The following is a 16,875-nucleotide window of genomic DNA, read 5'->3' as shown; positions in this document are numbered from 1 at the left end:
GTTGTGCCCTTTAAATTCAGACTAGATTAACTGAGAGCACCCACTGGTGTCATTTTGTGTGGTAAGAAACCAGAAATCTGGCCGCCAAAGGGGGAAGCATTCTTCCATCCTCAGCTTTCTGTGGTACTACTGAGGATGTAACAGCCGCGGTCCATCCAGCTAGGCACATGCTCTACTACTGACCTACACCCCCAGCTCCAGTAAAGCCTTTCCTTGTAGTATGTATTTATGGCCCCTGCTGCCCACGGGGACAGTGGGGCACTCGTGCATGCGCGTGGAGGGGGGTTATTCCCAAGCGGCTGGGGAGTGCGGCGGCCCAAGACTTCGGGTTGAGCGGCCTTGGCTGGGAGACAGAGACACAGGGCCCACAGCACAGCGGCCGGCCGTGGTAGCCCACGGAAACTTGCCTACCAACAACACCCATGAGGGGGTGGACGAACATGAAGTCCACCCTGCCGTCCAAGCCACCATAGACCTCACCGCGGGTGCCGTTGGGGGCGCAGCGTGTGTGCTGACTGGGCAGCCCTTCGACACCATAAAAGTGAAGATGCAGATATTCCCAAACCTGTACAAGGGCCTCACCGACTGCTTCCTGAAGACCTATCGCCAAGTAGGCTTCCCGGGCTTATACAGGGGGACCAGTCCTGCACTGCTAGCCTACGTAGCCCAGAGCTCTGTACTATTCATGTGCTATGGCTTCTGCCAACAGTTTGTTAGGAAAGTGGCCAGAGTAGACCCGAACGCAGAGCTGAATGACTTCCAGACTGCTACTGCTGGGTCACTGGCCTCCGCATTCGCTGCACTGGCCCTCTGTCCCACTGAGCTCGTGAAGTGCCGGCTGCAGACCATGCATGAAATGAAGATGTCAGGGAAGATAGCGCAAAGTCACGACACAATTTGGTCTATGGTTAGGAGTATCTTCATGAAGGAAGGTCTCTTTGGCTTCTATTGTGGACTCCCCACCACTCTAGCTCAGGAGATACCTGGCTATTTCTTCTTCTTTGGGGGATATGAACTTGGTCGATCATTTTTTGCGTCAGGGAGACCAAAGGATGAACTAGGCCCTGTCCCTTTGATGTTAAGTGGAGGCTTTGCCGGGATCTGCCTCTGGCTTATTATATTCCCAGTGGACTGTATTAAATCCAGAATCCAGGTTCTTTCTATGTCTGGGCAGCCAGCAGGATTAATCCGAACCTTTGTTGCTGTTGTGAGGAATGAAGGAATATTGGCCTTGTATTCGGGAATGAAGGCCACTATGATTCGAGCCATCCCTTCTAATGCTGCTCTGTTTCTGGCCTATGAGTACAGCAGGAAGGTGATGATGAGCATGGTGGAAGAAAACTGAGGTGTCCTGGTGAACCCTTCTCTGAGAACTTGAGTGTGAGGACTGCAGCTCTAGATATCATAGAGTTCAAGACCAGCATGGAGTTATCTTTGACTGGGAATTTCGGGTTTGTCTTCCCTTCCTCCAAATCTCAAACTTTGTGGAGAAATCTTTATATCATATGTTTTTTTTTTCCTCACAATCATACTGAAATAGAAAAATCACTGCTTTTGCTGGTTGTGGAATCTACAGGGTGAACCCCAAGACCCTATGTACTTAATCTTAAACGTTATCAGGGCCGCTTCATAAACCTGTGTATGCATCTTGAATGGTTATGTGTTGTGACTGATTAGTCTCACGTATCATCAAAACATCTAGAGTTGATCATGTTTCATGGATATAGGTATTGCCTAATCCACTCAAGATGTGGGTTGTAGTTTAAAGTCTGTTTAATGTGCACAATACTAAAGACTTTGTGTGACAACCAAAACATTCATGTTGATTTCCAAGGAGGGAATGTACCTGTGTAACAACAGCCTGGCTTCCACATTCTTGAGTAAAATTTCCAAGTAGGCATCCTGGATTTTCTGCTCTATTCTCAAATAGTGTGGTTCATTTTCAAAGTATAGTTATATTTACACTGCAATAGTATTGTTAGGTGGGGCCTTGCATACCAGGCCTTTGAGAAGTGATGCGGCCTTTACCTGCACTCATTTCCTTTCTCCTCTTCCAAAGAAGCCAGGCTTTAGATTGAGGAAAGAGATAAAGGCATGGGGCTGTGATACTGTGCTTTGGTGATCCATGTAGACCAACGGTTCTCAACCTATGGATCACTTTACCCTGTGGGGTGGGGGCTAACAACTCTTTCACAGGGGTTGCATATCAGATATTTGCATTGCAATTCATAATAGTAGCAAAACTACAGTTAGGAAGTAGCAGCAAAAATAATTTTATGGTTGGGCTCACCATGACATGAGGAACTGTATTAAAGGGTTGCAGCATTCGGAAGGTTGAGAACCACTGATATAGATGAAGAGCGTTCTAATTTGCTCCCGGTCTCTGGGTCCTGGCCTGGGGAGGAGTTCACAGTGTTGTGCTGGCTCACTGAGGGGCTGTTGATTCACTTTAGGTCACTCACGGGTCTCTGTACCATTATCCATTCTTCCAGGAAACAGGACAGAAGCCAAGAAAAGGTTTTGCTCTGTTTGGCGTCAGAGACCCAATGGTGATGTTATCTCCTAGGCAGGACTAGTGTGTACTTTGTGCTGTCAGTTCCACCGCAGACGATGTGAAAGGAGGTGACTCACTCTTGAAGGTCACCTGGGATCCATAACTGCTGTAATTGCAGCGTCACAGCTTTCTCAATTTGATGGTGGTGGTCAGTGAACTTCAGTGACTGGATGCCACAATATGACAATGAACCATAAGAACAGCAATTTTACTAAACTACACACATGCATTTAATTTCAGGCACAAGAAAACCCCCAAATATATCATATATCAAAACAAGATAAAAGCTCCCCCCCCCCCAATCATGATTCAACTTACCCCAATAGACTTGGAATTAAGCAGCATTCATGGCCCATATGATTTTGGAAAGGTTTTTTTTTTTTCTTCTTTTTTTTTTTGGGTTTTTTGAGACAGGATTTCTCTGTGTAGCCCTGGCTGTCCTGGAACTTACTTGTAGATCAAGCTATTCTCAAACTCAGAGATCTACCTGCCTCTGTCCCTCAGTGTCAGGATTAAAGGCATGCACCACCACTACCTGGCTGAGAAAGCCATTCTTTATGCCATTAAGTACAGCTTTCTGTGTTGCTTCAAGTCCAAGAGGGTCTTTCCAATAACAGGTGTTAAATATCTATCAAGCTGAAAGAAGGTGAGGTACCAGTCTTAATAGTTTGGTCTATGTGTTTCCTGTGCCAGGCCTAATTTCCTTCCTAAAACCCATTAAGCATTTATAGTAACTCCAAACTCTAGTTCCAGAAGCAAGATCCAGGGAAACGAGACACTGACAAATAAGGACCACTGGGGAAAATTGACAAAAAGTTTTGCTCAATATTAGGCCTAGTCTGCTTAGGACTTATGGTTATTTTTCTATTATTTGCTTCTTGAAACCATTTGTTATTTTACTTTAAGCTGTTTCTGTGTTTATATTACACACACCATACTTGAGTAGCCCATACCTACCGAGCAGTGTCTCATCTGAGTAGCTCTGCTTTCAGCCAACTTGCTTCTCACATGCTATCCATTAAAAGTTTAAATGCCTTTAATATAAGTCATACAAGACAAGCAAGAATGAATGGGAGTAGAAGGAAAATAGGCTTAAGAGAAAGTTTTCCAATTTAACTTTATAACCCTTGGTTTAACATTGGGGGACATATTTTATCATTTCAGATCTCTAGGTTAGACAGAAGTAAGATAAGAGCAGAGGAAGTGATTGGGGACAAGCTCTATTGTCTAATTTTAGATCTGGAGCAACAGAACACCTGAGCCAACAAGCAGTCATGAAACCAGGTCCCGAGATCTTGTGACCAGGTCAGGAGATTATGGGAAATCCTTCCGTTAATTTGCATGGAATGAGACAAATTTCCTGCCAATCAAAAGGAAGAAGGATGGGTGATGTGACCTGGTGACACAGAAAAAGATAAAATACCACAACCTGAGATGCTCTCCACAGACACTCCTCTCATATCTGTGAAAGCAAGTATTTAATCTAATAAACGCTATTCTCTTGAGCTTGGCTTGTTGCAATGCCAGTGAGAATATAAGAACTAAAGAGACTCTTGCAATGGGACTCAGATCTGCTGGAATCATGAGGTGTTGTGCGATAATCTTTTTGTACACTGTGAAGCTGTGTCTTTCCAAGATGCCCTCTGACTGCTTTAAGAAAGAGCTGGGTGGCCAATAGCTAGGAAGGAAGAGGTTAGATGGGGCAGAGAGAGAAGGGAAGGAGGAAAATCTAAGAGTGAGAGAGACACCAGAGGACACAGAGAAAAAACAGGAGGTACAAGATGGAAAAGAGGTAAGAAGCCATGGGGCAAAATGTAGGTTAATATGAATGGGTTAATTTAAGTTATAAGAGCTAGTGGGACAAGCCTAAGCTATAGGGCGAGCTCTCATAATAAGTCTCCATGCCATTTGTTTTGTGAGCTGGCGACACAAAGAAAAACCTGTTTACAGTAAGGTAACATTGTCCTTCTCTCCCATGAGTAGAGGCTGACTCTTGACCTCCTCAGATGCCACTCTGCTTTGCATTAATGGGAAAATATATCTTGCTTTTCTTTTCCTTATTTCCCCTACTTTCCCTAGGGTGCTTCCCTTCAGGATGAAAGCACCAAGCTTTTTTACAGATACCGCAGTGTAAACTCCCTTCCTTCCTGGGGCAAGGACATGACGACCAAGGGGAAGGGAGTTTGACAGCTTTCAATCTAAAGAACCATCTCCTGACTTTAACAGCTTTTCTCCATTCTCTCTTCCTTTTTTCACTTTCTATAATTTTATCAGTCTCCCTTTCATTTCCAAGGGAAGTTTGGATCTAAAATGTAACAGGAACAACATCTCTACCATCTGTGCTATTCCGCAATGCCTGTGGGTACTTCCCACTTCACATTTTCTTCCTTGTCTGCCCTAGAATGGACCCTCAGATGCCAATGCCCAGAATGTTCTCTTTCTCATTTCCTCTGTCTCTCCCATTATTTGACTATTTCATATAGGTGATTTTCGTGTACACACACACACACACACACACACACACACACACACACGACAGCTCCTACTGTATTAGGTTTCCATACCCCTCAAGTGGCCCTTAATTTTAGCTGTCTCTCCCAATATTTCCTCTTTCATCCTCCTTTCCTCTTCCCTTCCTCACTTGACCCTTCTGTTCCAGTCCCGCACCCACCCCTAACTATTTAATTTCCCTTTTCTAACAAGATCTAGACCCTTACTCTCCACCTACATTCTGTGGTTCTAAGGATTGTAGGTTGGTTATCATTGACTTACCAGCAATTACCCACAAACAAGCAAATACATACCATATTTGTCTTTCTGGGTCTGGGATACCTTATTCAGGATGAAAGTTTTTCTAGTTCCATCCATATACCTGTGAATTTCATGATCTCATTCTTTTTTAATGGCTGAGGAATGCTCCATTGTATAAATATAGCACACTTTCTTTATCCATTCTTCTGTTGAGGGACATCTAGGTTGTTTCTGGTTTCAGGCTATTATGAATAGAGTAGCAATGAACATTGTGCTCTTGCAAATGAATATAAGTACCTCTTTCAAAATGTATACAATAAAACATCAAGAATACCACCAGTTGGCAAGCAGGTGAGAGACCTGCCTCCAGGCTACACGACCACCCTTGCTACCCACTGGTCTCTCTCCATCCAAGATCAACTCTGTTGCTCAACCTGAACATCCTGCCCATGGCCAGCCCTCCCTTGAAATCCCAGTAGACTACACAGGCTCAAAGAACAGGTGAGTGACTGGCCTCACAGTTGAACTGTCCCTAAGTCCAGACACATCCTATGCCCTTTCCCCTCCCATCCCAGCACCAGCAAGGCAGCTGGGCCCTGCCCCCAAGTCTGGTGGAACTCCACTTCCCTGATGTAGATCCCCCCCAACAACCAGCCAGAAAGCACTTGTGCCGCTGACCACCCCAGCTGGGTATGGAGTTTTGTGGGACGTGGTTTCTCGAAGACCAGGTGGGTAAGGATTTGGCAGTGACAAAAAAAACACAGAGGAAGTTTGAACCTGAGTGTATTTTGCAGTGCTCAAACAAGGGTTTTTATACAAGAAGAACAGGTATTACAATTCTTAAAAGATGTGTTCAGTGAAGCAGTTTCAAAAAACAATTATAATCACCTGTGACAAGAAAATCAATCAGGTGTTACATTTCCTAGATGGTGGGTTTAAAGAATCAATTACAAACAGAACAAATAACATCATAATCACTAAACAGAACAAAATACAAAAAAATCAATTATAGTTAATGGATGACTCTAGGTCCAGATCAAGTTAGTAAATTTTATGTGTAATCCTTATCTAATGTCTAGCTTTTTTCTTATTAAAAATCCTCAAAGTTCAATTTAAAACTATACTTAAGCAATGCTTTCTATACCACAATGTCAAAGCCAGCCTCATCTATACACTCACAGCCATAAAATTCATATATTGTTGGGAAGATATTTTATCAAGGTACTATTTTTTAATTATGTAAATGATTATGAAGCAAAGAGCTGAATCTCTTAGAGAAGAGGTCATGGCCAGTAACCCCATTTCAAGGGGGTGGCTTCTTCTCGGCCCAGGCTATCAGGAACATCTCGTAAATATTAAGAGGAAATAGAAGCAGACAGACTGCCATGAGAACTACGGCTCAATAATTTCTCTCTGGCTAGAGAGTTCCACAACAGGTTCCAGGAGACCTCCTCCCTTCGGAGTCAAACACCTCAGTCTGTGGAACTTGTCACCCAGAATCTCCTGGGGTTGGTGTGGCACACTTGAGAGACCTGCCTCCAGGCTGCAACATCAATCCTCACCCACCCACTGGACTCTGCCCCTCCAAGAATCTCTCCTCCACCCAACCATACATACCTTAACATCCATCCGCCCTGTGGCCAGCACTCCCGTGCAACTACAGCAGACTACATAGGCACAAGCACAAACCATACCAGTTGGAAGAACAGGCAACATAGGCACAAACACAATCCACCCTAGTTGGAAGAACAGAGGAGTAAACACCAGGGTAAGAACATATTCAATATATGGGTGGTGGTGTTCCACATCTTTAATCCCAGCACTTGGGAGGCAGATAGAGGCGGATCTCAGTGAGTTCGAGGCCAGCCTGATCTACAGAGGGAGATCCAGGTCAGGAAACAAAGCTACAGAGAAACCTTGTTTCTAAACACCCCCCCCCCCAAAAAAAAAGAAAAAGAAAGAATACATCCAACAACTGAAAGAGCAAGATGGCACCACCAGAACCCAGTGATCTTACAACGGCAAGACCTGAACATTCCTATGCAGTTGCATGAAAATGAGAAAATGACTTTAAAATAACTTTATGAAGATCATAGAGGCCCTTAAAGAAGAAATGAAAAGTTCTCTTAAAGAAATTGAGGAAAAGACAAACAAAAAATTGGAAGAAATCAATAAATTCCATAAAGAAAACCAAGTTAAAAAAACCAAACAGGTGAAAGAAATGGTTTAAGACTTGAAAATTAAAATAGAAACAATAAAGAAAACACAAATAAAGCCGGGCGGTGGTGGTGCACGCCTTTAATTCCAGCACTTGGTAGGAGAGGCAGGCAGATCTCTGTGAGTTTGAGACCAGCCTGGTCTACAAGAGCTAGTTCCAGGACAGGCTCCAAAACCACAGAGAAACCCTGTCTCGAAAAACCAAAAAAAAAAAAAAAAAACCACAAATAGATTCATCAGTCAAAGAAAATGTTAAATCCTATAAATTCCTAACACAAAACATCCAGGAAATCTGGGACTCATGAAAAGACCAAATCTACGAATGATAGGGATAGAAAAAGGAGAACAATCCCAGCTCGAAGGCACAAAAAACACATTCAACAAAATCATAGAAGAAAACTTTCCCAATCTAAAGAAGGACATTATAAAGGTATAAGAAGCTTATAGAACACCATATAGGCCTCTAGACTTCAGGGGAACTCTGAAACCCAGACTGCAACTAACTGCACAGAGAAGACCAAAAGGTGAGTGACCCACCCACCTGGCGGGACACCCCACTGTAGGCTCTTCACACTGGGGGTAAAACCCAATGCCCCTCCCCCACCTGCTTCAGCTTCTTTAGCCAGCCAGCAGGCAAGTTTCCTGCAGGTAGTCTGCTCCAACACCCCCTCCCCATCAATATGACACTGTAAGCTACAGGTCCCACTCAGCCGCCCCCAAACACTCCTATCTCCCATAACCTCAGAGGAACTCTGAAACATAGGCTGCAGCTACACAGAGAGGACCAAGGGGTGAGTAACCACTTACTCAGTGGGGCACCCCACTCTCTAGGCCCTCCATACCGGGACAAAACCTTGGGCTCCTCCCCAACCTGCCTCAGCTTCTGTAGCCAGCCAGCAGGCAAGCCTCTTGCAAGTAGGTTACTCCAACACCCACCTCACCTATTGGACCCTGTAGGCTACAAGTCCCATTTCACCCCAAACCCTCCTATCCCCTGTGACCTCAGAGGAACTCTGAAGCACAGGCTGTAACTACACAGAGCGGACCAAGAGAGGAACTCTGAAGCACAGGCTGTAACTACACAGAGCGGACCAAGAGAGGAACTCTGAAGCACATGCTGTGACTACACAGAGCGGACCAAGAGAGGAACTCTGAAGCACAGGCTGTGACTACAGAGTGCACCAAGAGAGCAGACCAAGAGAGACCTCAGTGACTTCCCAAGACACAATGACAGTACAGAGCAGACCAAGAACAGTTCCCAAAGACACAGGCAGCCACTGCAAAGATTGGACCAAGAGGCAAAGACAGTGTCGCCATCAATTGGAAGATGAGATGGGTAGGTGCCAATGCATGAATTCATTCAACAACCTAAAAAGCAATATGGTAACACTAGAACCTAGTGGTCATACAACAGGAAGACTTGATCATCCTAACCTAAAAGAAGCAGAAGAAAATTATTTTAAACATAAAGATGATGGTGACTTTTAAAGAGGAAATGAAAAATTCCATTAAAGAAATGGAAGAAAAGACAAACAAAAAATTGAAAGAAATCAATAAATCTCCTAAAGAAACCCAAGAAAACCAAGAAAAAACAAACAGGTGAAGCAAAAAGTTCAAGACTTGAAGTCTGAAATAGAGGAAATAAAGAAAACACAAACCAAGAGAATTCTGGATATGAAAAATCTGAGTAAATGAATGGGAACTACAGAGGCAAGCATAACTAATAGAATACAAGAGATGGAAGAGAATCTCAGGTGTTGAAGATATTGTAGAGGAAATAGATTCATCGGTCAAAGAGAACGTTAAATCCAACAAATTCTTAACACAAAACATCCAGGAAATCTGGGACACCATAAAAAGACCAAATCTAAGAATAGGGACAGAAGAATGTGAAGAACTCCAGCTCAAAGGCACAGAAAATATATGCAACAAAACCATAGAAGAAAACTTTACCAACCTAAAGAAGGATGTTCCTATGAAGGTATAAGAATCTTACAGAACACCAACTATACTGGATCAAAAAAAAAAAAAACAAAAACAAAAACAAAAAAAACCCAAACCAAAAACGTCCCCTTGCCATATAATAATAAAAATGCAAAACATACAGAATAAAGAAAAAATATTAAGAGTTGCAAAGGAAAAATGTCAAGTAACATATACCCCTACCAGAATTACACCTGACTTCTTAATGGAAATCATGAAAGTCAGAAGGTCCTGGACAGATGTGCTGCAGACACTAAGAGACCACAAATGCAAGTCCAGACTCCTATACCCAGCAAAGTTTTCAATCACTATCAATGGAGAAGATAAGATATTCCATAACAAAACCAGATTTAAACAAAAACTTATCCACAAATCCAGCCATACAGAAAGTACTAGAAGAAAAACTTTAACGCAAGGAAGCTAACTACACCCACAAAACACAGGCAACAGATAACCTCACACCAGCAAACCCCAAAGAAGGGAAGCAAACAAACAGTACTACAGAAAAATATTAGGAATTAATAATCACTGGCCATTAACCTCTCTTATTTTCAATGGCCTCAATTCACCTATAAAAAAAACATAGGCTTAGAGAATGGATATGGAAGCAGGATCCGTCCTTCTGCTGTCTATAAGAAACACACCTAAACCTCAAAGACAGACATTAACTCAGAGTAAAGTGTTGGGAAAAGATTTTCCAATCAAATGGACCTAAGAAACAAGTGGGTGTAGCTATCCTAATATCTAAAAAAATAGACTTAAAAACAAAATCAATCAGAAAAGATGGAGAAGGACACTTTATACTAATCACAGGAACAATTAAATGAAGTCTTAGTCCTGAACATCTATGCCCCAAATACAAGAGAAATCACATACGTAAAAGAAACATTACTAAAGCTTAAATAGCAATCAAACCCCATATACTAATAGTAGGAGACTTCAACACCCCACTCTCTCCAATAGAAAGGTCAACAAGACAGAAACTTAACAAGAAATAAGAGAACAAACAGATGTCATGACTTAAATGGACTTAACAGACATCTACAGAGCACCCAAACACAAAAGAATATACCTTCTTCTCAGTACCTCATGGAACTGTCTCTAAAACTGACTACATACTTGGTGACAAAACAAACATCAACAAATTAAAAAAAATAGGAATAACCCCCTGTATCTTCTCAGATCACCATAGTTTAAAGTTAGAATATAACAACAACACTAATTGCAGAAAGCCTACAATCTCATGGAAATTGTGCAGTGTTCAATTGAACCACCCATGGGTCAAGGAAGAAATAAAGAAATTAGAGACTTCCTAGAATTCAGTGAAAATGAAGGCACAGTGTACCCAAACCTATGGGACACTGTGAAAGCAGTGCTATGAGGAAAGTTCATAGCACTAATGCCTACATAGATAAAGCAGAGAAATCTCACACTAGCGACATAACAACACACCTGAAATCTCTAAAACAAAAAGAGACTCATCCAGGAGGAGTAGATGACAGGAAATAATCAAATTGAGGGCTAAAATCAATAAAATAGAAATAAAACATACAAAGAATCAATGAAATGAAGAACATGGGTCAGTGTCAGTTAAGGCATGAGCATTAGAATCTTGACATTGCAATTGTCTGTCACCCTGACGACTAAAGAATCCTTAGATTTCAGTAGTTAATCTGCTAACTGCTGTAGCTATCTTTGGTGTTTAGTACCAAGGAACACAAAAAGAATTTCAAGTCTACTGAAAGGCTTCCCATTTCAGACTCCACGGTGAAGGTATGTTTTAAAAATTAGGTTTGATTCTTGTGATAGAGGGATGGTATCAGGATGTGTTCTGTTTTGATTCCTCTAGATCATGTGAAATAATTCTTAGCTCAGCAATGGCCTCAAGAAAGGCTGTTTACGTTAGCAACCGTCAGTGACAGTCCCCTAAAGAAATAAAGATATAGTGTCAGAAGAGGCACACAGAATTACACAGGATAATGGTGTCTGTAAACTGAGTTACACAGGATAATGGTGTCTGTAATCTGTCTATGTGTGGCTTTCATTGGTTAATAAAGAAACTGCCTTGGCCTGTTCATAGGGCAGGGAAGACAGAACTGAATTCTGGGAGGATGAAAGCAGAGTTAGGAAGAAGCCATGGAGCTGCAGGAAACAGATGCTGGGAATTTTACCTGGTAAGCCACTGCCACGTGGCAATACACAGATTAATAGAAATGGGTTAAATTAATATAACAGTTACCCAATAAGAAGCTAGAGCTAATGGGCCAAGCAGTGATTTAATTAATACAGTTTCTGTGAGGTTATTTCAAGGCTGAGCTAGCCAGGCAGCCAGGACAAACAAGTGGGTCCTCCTCCTACAGTAGATGTAGAAAATGCCTGTCTAAGTTGAGAGAGAGAGAGAGAGAGAGAGAGAGAGAGAGAGAGAGAGAGAGATATTTTTCTCTGGCCCATCTGGTGGTTTTACACACTATGACCACAAAGTTTTGTTGGAAACTGTTCAGAATTAAACCCCAAATAAAAAATTAATAACCCCTTGTATCTTATTGGATCACCATGAGTTAAAATTAGAATTCAACAACAACACAAACTAAAGAAAGTCTACAAAGTCATGAAAACAGAAAAACTCTCAACTGAATCACCACTGGGTCAAGGAAGAAATGAAATTAAAGACTTCCCATAATTAAATGAAAATGAATCCACGGCATACCCAAACTTATGGGACACTCTGAAAGCAGTGCTAAGAGGAGAGTTCATAGCACTAAATGCCTACATAAAGAATCTGGAAAAAATATCACACTAGTAACACAAAGAGATCAATGCAAAAAATCTTTGGTTATTTGAGAAAATCATCTAGATAGACAAACCTTTACCCAGACTAACCAAAAGGTATAGAGAGAATATACAAATTTAAAAAAATCATAAATGAGCCGGGTGATGGTGGCTCACGCCTTTAATCCCAGCACTTGGAAGGCAGAGGCAGGCGGATCTCTGTGAGTTCGAGACCAGCCTGGTCTACAGAGCTAGTTCCAGGACAGGCTCCAAAGCCACAGAGAAACCCTGTCTCGAAAAACCAAAAAAAAAAAATCACAAATGAAAACTTGGACATAACAACAGACACTGAGGAAATCCAGAGAATCACTAGATTATACTTCAAAAATCTGTACTTCACAAAATTGGAAAATCTAAAATAAATGGACAATTTTCTTGATAGGTACCACATACCAAAATTAAATCAAGACCAAACAAACAATTTAAATAGACCTATAACCCCTAAGGAAATAGAAATAGTCATTAAAAGTCTCCCATCCCAAAAAAAGTCCAGGGCCAGATGGTTTCAGCCCAGAATTCTATCAAAATTTCAAGGAAGAACTAATACCAATACTCGTCAAAAGATCCACACAATAGAAAAAAGAAGGAACACTGCTACTTTTTTTCACTGCTACTTTTTTTAATGAGGCCACAGTTACCCTGATACCCAAACCACACAGTGATGCAACAAAGAGAATTACAGACTAATCTCTCTCATAAACATTGATGCAAAAATACTCAATAAAATACTGTCAAACTGAATCCAAGAACACATCAAAAAACCATCTACCATGATCAAGTAGACTTCTTCCCAGAGATGCAGGAATGGTTCAACATACAAAAATCTGCCAATGTGATCCACCATATAAACAAACCATATCATTATACGCTGAAAAAGCCTTTGAGAAAATCCAACATCCCTTCATGATAAAGGTTCTGGAGAGATCAGGAATACAAGGAACATACCTAAACATAATAAAAGCAATATACATCAAGCTGACAGCCACCATCAAATTAAATTGAGAGAAACTCATAGTGATTCCACTAAAATCAGGAGCAAGACATGGCTAACCACTCTCTCCATATCTATTCAGTACAGTACTTAAAAGTTCTAGCTAGAGCAATAAGACAACAAAAGGAAAACAAGGGGACCCAAGTTGGAAAGGAAGAGGTCAAAGTCCTGCTATTTGTAGATGATATTGTAGTATACATACATGACCCCCAAAATTCTACTAGGGAACTCCTACAACTGAGAAATACCTTCAGTAATGTGGCAGGATACAATAACTAAAAAAAGGAGCCCTTCTATATACAAATGATAAATAGGGTGAGAAAGAAATCAAAGAAAACACTCCTTACAATAACCACAAATAATATAAAATATCTTGGGGTAACTCTAACCAAACAAATGAATGGCCTGTATGACAAGAAATTTAGTCTTTGTAGAAAGAAATTCAAAAAGATATCAGAAAATGAAAAGACCTATGCTCATGGATCAGTAGCATTAACATAGTAAAAATGGCAGCTTACAAAAAGCAATCTACAGATTCAATACAATCCCCACCAAAATTCCAACACAATTCTTTGCAGACTTCGAAAGAACAGCACTCAACTTCATATCTAAAAACAAAAAACCCAGAATAACTAAAACAATTCTGTATAATAATGGAATTTCTGGAGGTATCACTATCCCTGATTTAAAGGTCTACTACAGAGCTATAGTAATAAAAATAGCATGGTATTGGCAAAAAAACAGACAGGTGGATCAATGGAATCAAATCGAAGATCAGACATAAATATACATACCTTTGAACACCTGATTTTTTTTGACAAAGAAGTCAAAATTATACAAAATTATACAGGAGAAAAGAAAGCATCTTTAACAACTGGTGCTGGCACAACTGGATGTTTGCATGTAGAAGAATGCAAATAGATCCATGGCTAAAACTGCACAAAACTCACGTCCAAGTGGATAAAAGACTTCAACATAAATCCAGTTACAATGAACCTGATAGAAGAGAAAATGGGAAATAATCTTGAACATACTGACACAGTAAACAGCTTCCTGAACAGAACACTGATACCACAGGCACTAAGATTGACAATTAATAAAATTGTCATGATACTGAAAAGCTTCTGTAAGGCAAAGGACACTGTCAATAAGACAAAAAGGCAACCTACTGAATGAGAAAAGATCTTCACCTACCCCACATCTGAAAGACGGTTGATCTCCAAAACAAAGAAGTCAAGAAACTAGACATCAAAATACCATATAATCCAATTAAAAATGGAGTACAGATTAAAAAAAAAGAATTCTCAACAAAATAATCTTAAATGTCCGAGAAATACTTTAAAGAATTGTCCAACAAATCAAAACGACTCTGAGATTCTATCTTACACCTCTCAGATCAAAAATACTAATGACAGCCTATGTTGTAAGGATGTGGATTAAGTGGAACACTTCTCCACTGCTGGTGAGAATGCAAAGTTGTACAGCAACTTTGGAAATTAGTATGGTGTTTTCTCAGAAAATTGGAAACCAATCTGCCTCAAGACCCAGCTATACCAATTTTGAGCATATACCCAAAGGATGCTCAAACATACCACAAGGACACTTGCTCAACTATATTCAGAGCAGTGTTATTTGTAATAGCCAGAACCTGGAACTCAAGGCAGGAATCTGGAGGCAGAAACTGAAGGAGAGACCATGGAAGAATACTGCTATTGGCTTGCTTCCCATGTCTTGCTAAGCTTGCTTTCTTATACATACCAAGGGATGGCATAACTCTTAGTCTTCTAGGCCCTCCCACATCAATCATTAATAAGAAAATGCCTGAAAGACATGCCCACATGCCAGTCTCATGGAGACAGTTTCTCAATACATGTTGGAAATTCACTAGAAGAACCCACAAAATTCAGCACAACCTTAATTTATCATAACAAAGTGATGCAGAACAGAATGTGTAAAGAAAACCAGTGCATATGATGAAGTTAGGAAAGAAATCAGGTTCAGGATTCCCATAGTGCTTTAAGATTGGAATCCCACAAGATGGGCTTAATTCTTCCAGAATTAAGCCATAACACTAGTAAAGCCTGTCTGCCAGTGAAGCTAACTTGGGATCAGGAATCCAGTCATTTAGCGTGAGTAATCCTATGGGGATCCTCCTCACACAGAATTCTACACTCCAGAATGAAAGTAGTGTTCTGCTCAAGCCCCATGTTAGAGAAATCACCCCTTTCATGGAGGAACTGGTGGTGGGAACACATCCAGAATCTGAGTTTCAGTGCCAGCTAGAGGTTGCAGACTCAGGCCCAGTGTGCTACCTATTCCATGGATAGTCTACTACTTGAACCTTTGATAATGTGTCCTTATGACAAGATTATTACCAGTAGTCTCTCATACAGTATGAGGAGACCAACACGCAGCACTGGCTTTGGTTATTGCCACCCATTGGTTCAATACAAGTCCCAGTAACTGTGAAGATCTGTCTTTGAAAACTAGGTGTTGTTGTCCTCAAGTTTTGAATTAAACTTTTTAAACTATGTCTAAGCCACCGACACAGGCACTAACTACTGTGGTCAGTAAGTTGAAGCTTATTTGAATACCTTGTATGCTGAGCTAGGGTCATGAACTAAAGATTCCTGACTTAATTGCTGTGAAGAAACATCATGACTAAAGCAGGTTATAAAAGAAAGCATTTAATTTAAATGCTTTAATTTAATTGAGCTCTTGCTTACAGCTTCAGAGGGTGTCTTAGGATTTCTACTGCTATGATGAAACCAAATAACTAAAAGCAACCTGGTAAGGAAAGGGTTTATTTGGCTTATTCTTCCACATCACTGTTTATCACGAAGGAAATCAGGACAGGAACTCAGAGGCAGGGCAGGAAGCTGGAGTCAGGACCTGAAGCAGAGGCTGTGGAGGAATGCTGCTTACTCTCCTTCTCCACAAGGCTTGCTCAGCCTGCTCTGTTACAGAACCTAGGCCCACCAGCCAAGGGATAGCACCACTCACTGTGAGCTTGGCCCTCTCCCATCAATTGTTAATTAACAAAATGCTTTACAGACTTGTCTACAGCCAGATCTCATAGATAGAATTTCTCAGTTGAGGTTCCTCCTCTCAGATGACTCTGGCTTGCGTCAACTTGATATAAAACCAGCCAGCACAATTGACCTCCTGTCAACCTGATACACAAACACATCATTTCTTAAGCCCAACCTCTTCTTTCTTGTTGTCCCCAATGTGCCATATTAATAATATATTATAAAACATATTACAAACATTAAAAGACCCTCAATCCCTACAAATTCAAATGATTTAAAATTTAAATCAAAATCTTTATAAATCAAAAGTCTCTATAAAACTACAAAATTTCTTTTATATTTTCAGATCTCTCTTTTTTTAAAAAAACTTCTTTATTGAATCTTTGGGGGTTTCATATCATAACCCCAATTTTGTCCACCTCTGGGTCCTGTATCTTCCCCACTCATTCCTGTTGCATCCCCCACGAAAGAAAACAAAACACAGTAAGGAAGCAAACAAGCAAACAAAAGCACAAACA

At 40.9% G+C, this 16,875-nt stretch overlaps 1 protein-coding gene across 1 annotated transcript; it reads left to right on the top strand.

Moving 5' to 3' along the window:
- The first annotated feature begins 454 nt into the window (after positions 1-454).
- LOC121442960 (mitochondrial ornithine transporter 2-like) lies at positions 455-1,345 on the top strand. Its single transcript, XM_041644603.1, has one exon. It carries the CDS (start codon positions 548-550, stop codon positions 1,343-1,345), a length of 798 nt encoding a protein of 265 aa, XP_041500537.1. The 5' UTR covers positions 455-547.
- The last annotated feature ends 15,530 nt before the right edge of the window (positions 1,346-16,875 follow it).

The sequence above is a fragment of the Microtus oregoni genome, unplaced genomic scaffold (genome assembly GCF_018167655.1).
Source record: "Microtus oregoni isolate MIOR12 unplaced genomic scaffold, Mior012 000098F_ref0000018, whole genome shotgun sequence".
Taxonomy (NCBI): Eukaryota; Metazoa; Chordata; class Mammalia; order Rodentia; family Cricetidae; genus Microtus; species Microtus oregoni.
Note: the sequence above shows the minus strand (reverse complement) of the source record. Positions and strands in the feature narration are given on the sequence as shown.

Bases quoted from the DNA above. Each gene is read 5' to 3' on its own strand.
- LOC121442960 (XM_041644603.1), top strand. From the start codon at position 548: ATGCAGATATTCCCAAACCTGTACAAGGGCCTCACCGACTGCTTCCTG.